The sequence below is a fragment of the Larus michahellis genome, chromosome 5 (assembly GCF_964199755.1).
Source record: "Larus michahellis chromosome 5, bLarMic1.1, whole genome shotgun sequence".
Lineage (NCBI taxonomy): Eukaryota > Metazoa > Chordata > Aves > Charadriiformes > Laridae > Larus > Larus michahellis.
Genome location: NC_133900.1, coordinates 38,762,713 through 38,775,221, shown reverse-complemented (window position 1 = coordinate 38,775,221; position 12,509 = coordinate 38,762,713). Strand labels below are relative to the sequence as shown.

Genomic DNA, 12,509 nt, shown 5'->3' with positions numbered 1-12,509 from the left:
GTTTTTTTTTTTTGTTTGTTTTTAAAGCATATTACAGTTAACCTTCTGTACATATTATTTTCAGTCATAGTTGATAACTGTTACAGTAAGACTGACCATCAGCTGGGTAAACCTTTGGTTTCCATGGCACAACTTGGATTTACAGTGCAACCTCAAACAAAACTAGAGATATTTTTTTAACACCTTCCCTTGAAGAAAAACAACAGATGGCAACATATACAGATGCATTTGCCTTATCCACACAACATAAAACCAATGTCATAACTCTTTTTCTCTTTTAAGTGCAAGGATCTTACACACTTATTGCTCTGTATATGATTGTACTCTGTTTTTTCCCATTTTCTTTTCCAAGCACACAGTCAAAACACATGGCTCATTTTTTTGTCATTCTTTGCTCGGTGTCCACTTCAAGATTATCAGAAGTGATTGAAAAAGCTGTCATCGCTCAACTACCTTCAAGGAGCTTCCAGATGGGAGTGTGAGAGGAAAGAAAGGGGAACCTGGCAGATACTCCATAAATACAAGTTCCTATTCCTTGCACACAAATATGGTATCTTCCATCTCACATTCACTACCATGTTGCATGTTCCTAATGTCTACTCTTCTTCCCAACTGAGCTTTGATTCGATTTTGTCCTTGCAGAAAATTGCATATGACTTCCTACCAAGCTGTTGCTTTTTACCCTTTAAACGTTATGCCAGCTTTTTATAAAGTCTGCTCCTATCTTCTGTTCATACACACCTTCAGCACTGGTGTCAGCACAGCATGTTCCAAATCTCTGTTGACACCTAAAGAGATTTTAAAGTGCTGCCAGTGACATCCTTTGACTTCTTGTCTCAAGAAGTTACACTGGACTATAAGAATTGAGAACAGACTTTCCTAGTCTCACTGGGATCCTCTATACTCATATAGTTTCTTATGATTTACTTTAGATAAATTCAGGAGAGCTTTCTCCATTCACATGCTCTTCAATTCTTCTGCCAGAGAAAACTATTAAATTTTTGTTTATCCTACTCTTTAAATATGACAGTTCCCTCATATACTTTGCACCATCTCAACACCTGCACTTTGCACCATCTCAACATCTGTCAGCCAATGCCAAGTGCCACTGCCTCACACAACTGACACCTCTCCTTCATAAACAGTGCAATCTTGGGAGCAAGAAGAGCTGATTCACTCCTGAATCTGCTTCTCATTACCACAGTACTCAACTCAGCCTATTTCTGAAATCTGCAGCAGGCACAGATCATGTGGGGTAATAACAGCATCGATCTGACAAATGTTAATCCACCGATATGGAAATATCTACTCCTGAACTCTGACAGAAATTTGTAATCAACAGGAAAGATTCAAAGGAGTGTTCTGGGAGACACAAAAAGCCCCACTTCAATACCGACTTTGTAGTGGCTGCAAAAATGTAATAGGAGTTTCTTGCCATAAGATTGTCAATGAGGAACAGGAACATGGCAAAGTGGATTTATAACAGATTAGTGAAAGCAAAAGATTATATGTATTCTTTGGATAAGAACAATGGGGTTTCACATGGTGAAATATAGTTTACAAATTAGAGCAAACATGGAACAGCCTGGTGGCACAGGCTTGGTGCTGGAGGTTAGGAAGGATATGAACAGCTTCCTGCTTTAGCTTCCACTTTACAACACACTAACCATCACTGTTGAGTTTAATATTTTGGCCTCTATTCTGCGAGCTACACGCACTGCCTGGAGTGGCTGAGGAAAGGTACGCTTCCACAGTGCAACGGAGTGAACTAACAGCTTACTACAGGGCTGTCCCACTCCACGTCACCCTCCCTGTCACGTTCTTAGCCTGCTCTTTCCCTTAGGCAGGCACTGGTACTCATCTCATTGGTTTCTTGTTGTGTTAGTCCTCTGCTGGATTAACAGGTTGAATCAGCTCTCAAGAAGGTGGAGTGAGCATCACAGCCAGTACAGGGAAAACACAGAGATGGCATGGCGAGGAGAGGGGAGAAGAGACATCCTGTTTGCCCCTTCCATCTTCCTTCTCTCCTCTCACTAGACCCTTGCACAGCCTCTGGAATTCACTGCACCCTTTTGCAAGCCATCAAAACTCACTAAAATAGCAGAAAACTACTCCAGTAGAAAAAAAACAAACAAACAAAACCAAACCAAACAGTATTCTGCTAAGCTACTGACTTAAATCTGTTTACAGAGGGTCCAATGTCTGCCAGAGCCAGCATGCAGACAGGGGGAGGTGAGGGACAGGAGCTGAGGGACAGATCTAAAGATCTAAGGAGAAAGCAAGACCAGCTCCCTTAGCTGGCAACAAGCTGTTCTGCCCGCTCCGCTGCCAGGTTAGCTATAACCTAGGTGAGTGTATGTTGTGCCATATTGTGACACCACTAAAGGATGGAGAAAGTAAATTGGTGTGTAAACTTTACTCTACATCCCCTATTTTTCAGAAGCTCAAATTACATGAAACCACAGGGCAAATTAAGCCTTTAGTCAAGGAAACATGTTAATTAATCTCCTAAGGGTTTGGTGAGGGATTGTTTATGAAAAGGAAAGCATTCACTGTAGGAGTTTGACTCAAGTCTCAAAAGGGACTTCTGTTATAATGATGATGTTTAGTGCTGAGCCTCCAGAACGGGGATTCAGTACCCTGAGTTGGGCATTTAAATTCCCTGTACAAAACACTGGCAAGTGAGGAATTAAAAGGACGTCCAGTTCTGTAAGAGAAGTTTTTCCAAAACTGATCATGATTTCATAATTAACAGCGATCTCTGGAGAAGGTATGAAAACTGTATCTCCACCACAGTCTCTGGAGGAGTGCCCTCAACTCTGGCTGAAGAGTCACTCTTCACTGCTCCCACCGAAGCTATGCCACTGCATTGAAAGGAACCCCACGGAGCCAAAAGAGCAGACTCTCTGGCCATGCACTTTTGTACAGCACTTTGGACACATGCTCTTTTTTCAGATTTTAATCAAAGCAATACTTCAATTTAGGCACTTGAAATTATCTTGAAATTACACTGTTAACACACTACAGCAATTAGACTAATTCCACTATTTAAACTCCAAAGAACGTTTTCTACTGTCAGACCGTAAAGCACTTTCTAAAACAAATTGTGTTTTACTTAACGCAAAAGGAATAGAGATACTGAAACACAAAATGTCTTGTCCACCTTCCCCTGTCAGGCCAGTGTTGCAGCCAGGAATAGAACTACTGCTTCCTCAGGCCCACGCTAACGTGCTCTCCACAAGGTCACACAGACGCTGCGTACCTCAGCCTGCCCCCAACTCCTTTCAAGCTCCTTAGGTTTTACTACAGTGAACTGAGGACAACCTCATACCATTAAAGTAAGTGAGCAGCAGCTGACAGCACCGATGACAGAAATCACAAACATCGTCTATGCCTCAAATCTCCATACTCCTGCTGAATGATGCCTGTAGTAACGTTAAGCATGTGAGCTGTTGCGTGTCTCTGCTTCCGCACTTCCAATAACACATAGCTCCTCAGGATTATCTCCTTCCCTCCTTACTAAGCAGCTGGTACTGCAAAGTCCATTAACACACATGAACTTGCTCATCACTGTCTGACACACTGCTGCAGCATGCCTGACACAGCTTAGCAACGGAGTTGAACATTTTGTCACTTAAGTAGCACAACTCAGAGGCAACAGAGTCCTGTTTCCTCACTGCCTGCCATGTGCAAAGGCACCGCGTGGGAGCCCTGAACCAGGATGGACAGGTGTCAAGCAGTAGAGACACACTGGACCACCTTATCAGCTCCAGATGGATGCACAAAAACATTAACTTGTAGCAAGGCAGGTTTCTGTTTCCAAGGCACTGTATCTTGGGGAAAGCCATGTTTTGCAGGCCTGTAATTTTAATCTCTAACGCTGCTCTTAACCTCCCCAGGATGCCTCGAGTTTCAAGCTGTACATGAAAACATGCGAGTTCTGGAGCATGCTGGGGTTTTCTCTGCCCTGGCTACCGTACACTAGGGGCCACATTCCATTTATGAAACTCATCTTCATTTTTACTATATCTTCACTACACGGCAGTCCTGAAAGGGGGAGCTCCTAAGGAAACACACGGGGCTGGAGTTGTGTACATCTGTATGCAGTACAGGAAGTCCACTCACTGCAATCCTGATTTAAAGATGAACATAGCCTGAAAACAGCGCAGAGGTTAATGACTACCTCTGATGACGGCCCCAATTACTCCTTCCCGATGTCAGGGTTTCAGAGTCTGCAATACACATGCCTGTTTTAAACCCCTTATTTTAGTCTATGTACCACACGCACGCTATCAGTACCTTGGTTTCTCACCTTGTCCCTGCTGATCTTATTCAGGCACCTTCTGAATCCTGCACGATTCCACTAACTTCAAGTCCCTATTTTCTCACTAAAAACTGCTATGTTGTTACATCTCTTAACCCCATGCCCTCTGTATTTTGTTTAGAAGCTCACATGTATATAGACACACACCAGTGATTAAATCTGCATTTCAACCCTCCAATTACTTCACAGAAAGATCACTTGAGACAATTAGTTCAGGCTTCACAGAGACGCTGTCTACAAATCAGGATCTAAGAACTAGAAAAGCTACTTATCAGTTCACCAGAGAGTGTCTGAACCTGAAATTGCTTGGCATATACCTTCTCACCACCAGAATAGAAATCAGTACCAATGTTCCGACCTTACTGGAAGGTTATTTTAGTGTCCAGAAAAGGCAGGGTAGATAAAATAAAGTTTTAATTAGCAGGAAAGCAACGCTTATGGAAGCTGCAACTTTAAACCTATCTCAATTAAATAACAAATTATCTTAATCACTATATTATATTTTATTTCCTTGCTGTCATATTGGGACTTCCCTTCCCGCTGTCTCTAGGACATCGAGAGTATATATAGTGTTAACCCGTGCAATAGGATTCTCTTCCCTCCTGCCTGGTGCATGTTTGCACATACAACATTTTCTTTCCACAAGTGACGTAGTGGAAGAGATGAAGAGAAAAAGTTACAATAAACCTACGTTTCACACTGAAAACTCAAGGGCTATCCAGCATGAGTAAATACAGATGCTCCCTCCACTTATTTATATTTATTTTAACAGGTGATCAAATCACAGCATTTGCCAAGTTAAAATAATAAAACACTGTTAGTTCTCTGAAAAACAAATATGTGTCACTAAGAACAAAGAGTTTATCCTCCCCACCGCTCCCCTCCCCTTCAAATCAAGAAAAATTTGCCATAAGGATATAACATGACAGAGACAAAGGTGAGTCAGAATGACACTAATTCCTACAGCGCTATGTAAAAGACAGGGTTTACTTCAATTCTTACCTCCTCTTTAGTCTCTTTGAATGAGGACTTTAAAGATCGACTTCTGGGGTCCTGAGGCTTGGTTTCTTCCTGCTGCCCAAAAAGTTCCTCAATTTTCTTTGTATCAATCTGATACTGCGGTCTTGCAGCAATCGTCCAGATATTGGTTTTACCGCGGACTTGTTCTTCAGGGATAGTTTTCCAGAAAAAGCTCCGCATTCGTTTTTTTTTGCTGTGGTTGTCATGCCCATTTATCAGTTGAGGAGGCAGAGGTATGTTTGGCCCAGGCAGTGGCGGAGGGGGTGGTGGTGGGGGCGGCATCCCCGGGGGGAGCGGAGGGGCTGGGGGTGCCCCTGCGAGGGGACATGGCGGAGGGGGTGGTGGTGCTGCAGACTGAGAAAGTTGAGATGCTGTTGTCGTATCCTCGTTCATTAATCCTGTTGCAACTGGAATAGCCCCATTTTCTTTATCATTGACCAAGGAGAGACAATTCATAACATGCATTTTATGGTCTCTCCAAAGAGGAGAGTTACTTCCTTAGATCGGTTTGAAACATTGAATAGTGAGTGCAGCAGCAACCGATATCACACTCTCTCAAACTCTGGTCTGCCAGCAGTAGCAACACAGAGGGGACTGTACCATCTTCGCAACCTACAACAAAGGACAATAGGGAGACTCAGATCAGAGAGACTGGATATCGTCCCTCACACTGAAAAGACACCAAAATTAGGGTGTAACAGCTATCAAGTTTTTAATCCAGAAAGGAAATTTAGTGAATCAAAAGTCTTTCCCACGGCAATTGTATAAAGTTTATCCACACCAACATCTCAAATAGCTTTGGATATCTAGATTTCAAAAAGATACAAAAATAAGAATACTTCTTAAATCGCCCATAGTACATATCAAATCTATCTATTAATCTCAGTTAAGTGCAATTTTGTAAAATAATATATCAAAATATTAAAACAAACAATTACTATCCCACTGCTAATTTTAGAATTTTTTAAAGGTGATTACACACAGTTAGAAAATATAAGTATCAACTATGGTACTGGATTAACTGGATCAAACAGACCCTGTTTGAATCTTTTAAATTCATGGCTTAAATCCAAGACGCATTAAAGTAGCAAACAATACGTCAGTGATTTAACAATTTGGCCTAATGTACTGCTTTTTTTGCCTTTGTATTTTTCACACAATCGTCAATGAGGAAAAAACAGCATGCAGTCCCTAAACTCTCTACGTTCCCTAAGCATAAACTTATAGTACTTGCATTTTACCATTAATGGTCTGGTTACACCACCTACCAAAATGCACTAAAAGAAGACAGACCACAGTTTGATTAAGCTGCCCCTAATAATTTCAGTATCTAGGTTAATATAGCCAGTTCAATAAGGGGGGGAGGGGGGGGAAGGAGACAGAGAGGGAGGAGACAATAGGAACAGTAACCTACACATCCTAAGCACTGTACATATGCAAAACTTTAAATTGTTAGCAAAGCTTTTACATCTAAATTACCTCATGAAGCAGCTTAACAGGAATCACAATAGTTTCAAGCAATTTTTCTTACGCTGTCACCTACTAAATGAAGCTTCTGTTATTGACAGTAAACCTTCAAGTAAGAATATGACTTCCATAAAAAGCACAATTTTGACAAGCCACATCTATTAGAACAGATTTACTTCACAGTCTCAGAGAAAACAAATTAAGGTATTTCAAATACAGACCAATGAAGAATTCCATGATTTTATGGAAATTTGTAAGTTATCTCAAAAAAAAATTTGGGAATTTACAAAAAAAAAATCAAAGATAATGCACAATAAAAATTTAGATAGAGGAAAGACAGCCTCTGAGCAAAGATCAGTCACCGGAAAACTCAACAGAAAAAGCTGAAGTAATGCACTAGCACCAGAACAATATAAAACCAGAAATTTGGCACTGATTTACCTGTATGCCTCTTCAGCAGGGTTCACATAGAGCTAATAGCAATCCAGATCAATTTGACATTGTATAATAGTGATGAAAAACCTTCACTTTTTTGCCAGAGATCCATCATCAGAGTGTACACGAACAAACAGACCCAAGTCATAGAAACAAGCCTTAGGGCAAATTCTCCCTTGGTCTGCAAGGACTCAGTCACTCACTGCTTTGCTGAAGTTAATGGAAACAAATAAAAAATAATCCACTGTACCTTTTCTTCTCAAAAGCTTGCATAGGTAGATAGCAAGAAACTCCTCTTTCCTGCTTCAGATTTTCTAGCCTTATACCTCACGTTATAAAGGTATTTCCAAGAATAGAAAACACATATAAAAATCTGTATGAGCTTTAAGTTATAGCAAAGATGGAAAATATTTTACTGGCAGGGTAAAAAGGAGAAGAGCTACAAAGAAAGTGGATCAGGATAGAGGGTTTCAAATTTAAATCAGCATTAATACCGAGCTGCTATTACAGAGCTGTGTATGTTCATGCCTCTCCTCCCAGGTTCATGATCATAGACTCAGAGAGGCATAAAAAAGCAGGTGCAAGGTGGTGGAAAGAGATTAACCACTCAAAGCAATTAAGTGTTGCATTAATTTAAAGAAATACTCAACTAGGAAAAAAAATCTTTTCCTCCCTACCACTTATACAAAAATGAAAAAAGTATTAGCTAGTTTTCCACCATCACAAAGCAGTATTCAACAGTTATTATTTTCTAACTTGAGTTCCCACAGATTTAAAAAAAAAAAAAAAAAAGACAGAAGAGACAGACAGACCAACCGACCATACCCCTGGGCAATGTGCAAGAACCTCATTTTGAAGCTTCCAATAAGTCTAGATGCTTTAAGAAAAACAGGATCAAATCCTAATGAAACCAAGTTATAGGCGATGTTTCATCAGAGTCCCAGTGCTAACACACAAGAGTGGAAAACGACTGATCTCAGACCTGAATGCTTCTGCATTAGACAAGGGACACTCCTAGTGAAAGGAGTGGAGAACGCAAGGGGAAGAAAACATCCCAACCTAGATGTAAAGATAGATAGAACAGGAAAAACTGTTCTCAAGCCAACAAGCCCTGTACTGCTTTAGATGAGGTAACCGTCACCCAGAAGCAGGAAAGGGGAAGAATCAGCATTAAGAAGGAAGGCATGAAAGGAGAGGCACAGCATAAGGGCTGGCCATTCAGCTTTGTCTTCTGACAGATAAGCACAACTCAGGTGACAGAGGTCACTTGCTTGCAAGAGGACGGCGGTCTCAAGTTACCAGATACCAGGAGACTGGTCAAAATCCCCTTCTCCTGAGCAGCTCTGGGAGGAGCGGCTCGAAGACATTCCCAGCGCCCGCACCATTACATGGGTTGGAGAGGAGAGAAGCTGGCAGCCGGGACAGGCTCTGGGGCTGCTTGTTGGTATCAGCAGGTGCCTCCAAGCAGGAAGTATAGCAAGAGGAGGTGGGGAACAGCGCAGCCACTCCGACTGTGAACTACAGATTACCGAGACACAAGACATGCAGCCGGGATGGGGATGCGTAATAGAACCCAAGCAAAATTTAACTCCTAAGGAGCCTCTCTGCATTTTTCAAAGGATCAAAGGGAAAAAAAAAAGAATGGGACCCAAGAACAAACATTTAAGATGTCTCAATTACACTTCATTATTGCATGTTTGTTATCCAAAACAGCCCAAGAAGTGCAAGAGCTCTAAAGTAACATCTTTACTGCACGTTTTAATTGTGTCCATATTTGGCATAAAAGAAATATTTTATTTCTTTGTCTCATTCATTGTTCTAGCCAACCTAATCTAACTTGAAAATGTATTTCAAAGTTAGAGGGTGGGACAACTTTCTCCCCAGGTAGGGAGACAAACGCTCTACAGTAATTTGTTTCTTGCAAAAAAGGCAGTTGCCAGAGACGGACATACATTATATTTGCATACACAAATTAACAGGTGAAATGCACGATGTGCTGAAGGGCATCTCATAATTCATACTGCAAGATATTACTCCCTTTAACTCACGCCTTATGTTCTCTGCTGCCCACGTTTCTGTGTCAGGCATCCTCCAAATTCTCATGAGAACAACGCCGATTTTGACACCAAAGCCCGACCGCAGCATTTGGGTGTCTGGGTTTCAGCAACGGCTACGCGAAAAGGTAAACGGAGCAATCAGTTGCTCACCGCAGATAAAGAGGCTGCGGACGCAGCCTTGCACGACCAGCCACCGACCTTGCCGAGACGTGCAGGTTACAGAGAAGGCGCAGCTCGCGCTATCGCAGCAACTTCACGCTTAACCACTTCACGCATCCAACAAAAATCCCTTGTATGCCCAACCTCCCTCCCTCCCTGCCAGCCAGGCCGGGAAGGGAACCCCTCATGGGTTCACCACACAAGCGAGACGGGGGGTGGACAGAGGGCCCCCCAGACCAGGCGGGGGGATGATCAGGGTTTTGTCAGGGGGCTCAATTCCAGCTATTTTTTGTTCGGGGCTCACCCCGCCGCCGCAGGGAAGGGGGGACGCCAGGGGAACAGTCCCTGTGCCTTACCTTCCGTCCGCAGCGGGTGTCGGGCCGGGGCGCCCACGAAAGGCAGGCAAGCGGCACAGGGCACCCGCCACCGGGACCACCCGGGGGGCCCGGGGAGAGCTCTGTACTCCGGGACTCCCTCCGACCGACGCCGGGACAGCACCGAGGGCTTTTCAAGGCGGGGGGAGAAGCCGCCCCGAGGAACCACCGCGACCCTCTTCGCCTCAGCCTCCCGCCGGCTCCCGGGCACCCTGAGGCGCCTCGCGCCCGCCGCTCCCTCGCGCCCCGCCCCAGCGGCCCGGCTCGGCCCCGCCCCGCCGCCAGGGGGCGCCCTGGCGCCCGCCGCCTTCCCGGCCGCAGCTGCCCGAACCCCCGCAACGGCGGAACGGCGGCGGACCCGCTGGGGACAGCCGGGGGTCGTCCCGCTCCGCCGCACACGGGGAGCAGCGGCAGCGGCGGCTCCCGCCCGTTGACAGGGGGAGGCGGAGAGGGCGGAGGGGGGAGGGCGCGCCGAACCCCCGCGGTCCCGCAGGGAAGCGAGCCCCTTTTCCCCGGGAGCGCTCGGCGAGGTGAAGGACCCAACGCGGGCTGCGGAGACCCCCTCCTCCGCTCCCCGGCAGCGCGCAGCCCCCCGCCCAGCCGGGGAAGACCCACGGTGAGACCCCTACCGCGCCCCTCCCGCCGCCGCCGCTCACCTCCGCGCCCGCGGGAGCAGGCGGCGCCGCGCGCAGCAGAGCCCGGTGCCGCCACGGCTGCCGCCTCCTCCCATCGCGCCGCGGCCGCGCCGGCGGAGCGGGCGGGGGCGGGGCAGCGCGCAGGCGCGGCGCGGGCGGGGCCGCGGCAGGTGACAGCGGTGGCGGCGGTCCCCGGGAGCGGGGCAGGGGCCGGCGCTGCCCAACGGCCTGTGCCGGCCGGGGGTGGCCTGATGCCCAGCGCCGGCTGCTGCTGCTGCCAGGGCGTGCGGAGGTGGGGAGTGGTGTCCGCGGTGGGTATCGGTCTAAGCAAGCTCTTGATAAGCTGTCTGATGGGTATATATAGAGATAGATATATCATTTTCCACATGTTGTCAGCGAAGTCGCAGGAACTATTTCTACAGAAACAGGACAGCAGCACCACCACCCACGCTCCCCGTTGAAGCCTTTCACCCTCTGCCCTTGCTCCCAGCCCCACATCCTCTTTTCCATCCCGCTCCCAGGTGCTCATCCCCTTTTCCAGCCCCTTTCCCATCCCCTTGTGCCCAGGTCCTCACCCCGGGCAGGTCGGCAAGATGGGGGCATGCAAACTCACCTTCAGAGCCCAGGGCTGGGAGTCAGTCTCCAAAGGGGACAGCGTGAGGGAACCTCAGAGCGATTTAAGCTGTGATGGCAGCCCTGGGTTATGTCACACGAGGCAGTTCACGTGACTTGTGGACACCTGAAAGCCAAAGTACCATCCACAGATGATACGGGGAAACAAATACATTGTTCTAAAATATTTTGCCAAGAGGGTCAATCACATTTCAAAAATAAAACCATTTTCCCCAAACGAGGACAGGTGAAGAACTTCACTCAAGTAAATAAATAGTCCCAGCCATAAGGAATAAACACATCCCAAACACCCCAACACTCCTTTTTACAGGAGGTCAGTTCCGAAGCAGAATCAGAAATGTTTCCTTGCCTGAGAACGGAGGGAGGGAGACAAAACCCTCACCTCCAGCCTTGCACAACCAGCTGCCACAGCTTCTGAACACAGCACATGAGAGAGGAAACACGTTGGCAGGGCAGGCCGGGGGTGGGAAGGCAGGAGCAGGAGGACAAAAGCATGTCATGTCAGTGTTGAGTGCCTAACCTGCACCCGGCTGCCTCTGCCTGGGGTCAGGAGGCAGGAACTGGAGGAAAAGCGGGAGGCCAGGCAGCCTCCCACAGCGCCAGAGCCCAGCTTACAGTTCTGAGGTTATACCATCCCAGCTTACAGTTCTGCAGCCAGAGATCTGACCTACTGGTCTGGCAAGACAGCCTGTTTGAGTCACTCAATTTATAAAAATAAAATAAAATGAGAACAAGAATTATGGAATGCGATGTCAGAACCTGGTCACTTGAGCTCAAAATTCACTGAGTGAAAACAGTTCAGCCACAGTAAAGGGCAATTCCTATCACAGCACACATCTCCGCTTGGCAGGGTTTGCGGCAGCCAGGGAGGACACGCTCAGGTTTGAGCCAGCGCGGACATTCCTCGAGAGTGTCGGGTCACCCCCGAGGTCGTCAGTGAGGAAGCGTGTTGCCGCTTGGACTGTAGCTGCTTGTGTTGGAACCAAAAAGAGACTTGTTTTCATTGCTGCCAGTCATGAGCACAAATGTTCGCTCGAAAAGACGGAAAGAGCAAGCCAAACACGAGACTTGCATAATGGCATTGTATTAAAAAAAAAAAAAAAACACAAAACCAAAACCGAACAGGGCAGCAGAGGACCTGGCAGTCAGTCCGGATGTGAAGTTAAATTCTTAACTTTTCTTCACCCTGTGGGTTGTTTTTTTTTTCCCCCCAGAACTTTTCCAAAACACAATGTTAGCAAATTAATTTTAAGTTTTCAGCTGATTTTTTTCCCCCTAAAATGTGAACACTCAGCAGGCAAAAATTTTGCCCACATGGCTAAACTTCATCCAAGTTACAAACAACTGAAAACAGGTCTTCACAGTAGGAAGTATTAAGCAACTTTAATAATAGGTAGATCGAGCA

At 46.0% G+C, this 12,509-nt stretch overlaps 1 protein-coding gene across 2 annotated transcripts in view; it reads right to left on the bottom strand.

Moving 5' to 3' along the window:
* FHDC1 (FH2 domain containing 1) overlaps positions 1-10,599 on the bottom strand; it is a 37,011-nt gene extending 26,412 nt beyond the window's left edge. Inside the window, exons 1-2 of one of the 2 annotated variants that reach the window (XM_074589681.1) lie at positions 10,493-10,599; positions 5,327-5,956 (exon numbers count right to left, since the gene is read on the bottom strand). In XM_074589681.1, the coding sequence (XP_074445782.1) occupies positions 5,327-5,809 (483 nt within the window). In that variant the 5' untranslated portion in view covers positions 5,810-5,956; positions 10,493-10,599. Of the gene's footprint in view, positions 1-5,326; positions 5,957-9,818; positions 10,093-10,492 lie in introns of those variants that run through there. The other variant, XM_074589682.1, reaches the window with a different exon arrangement.
* Between the last annotated feature and the right edge of the window lie 1,910 nt (positions 10,600-12,509).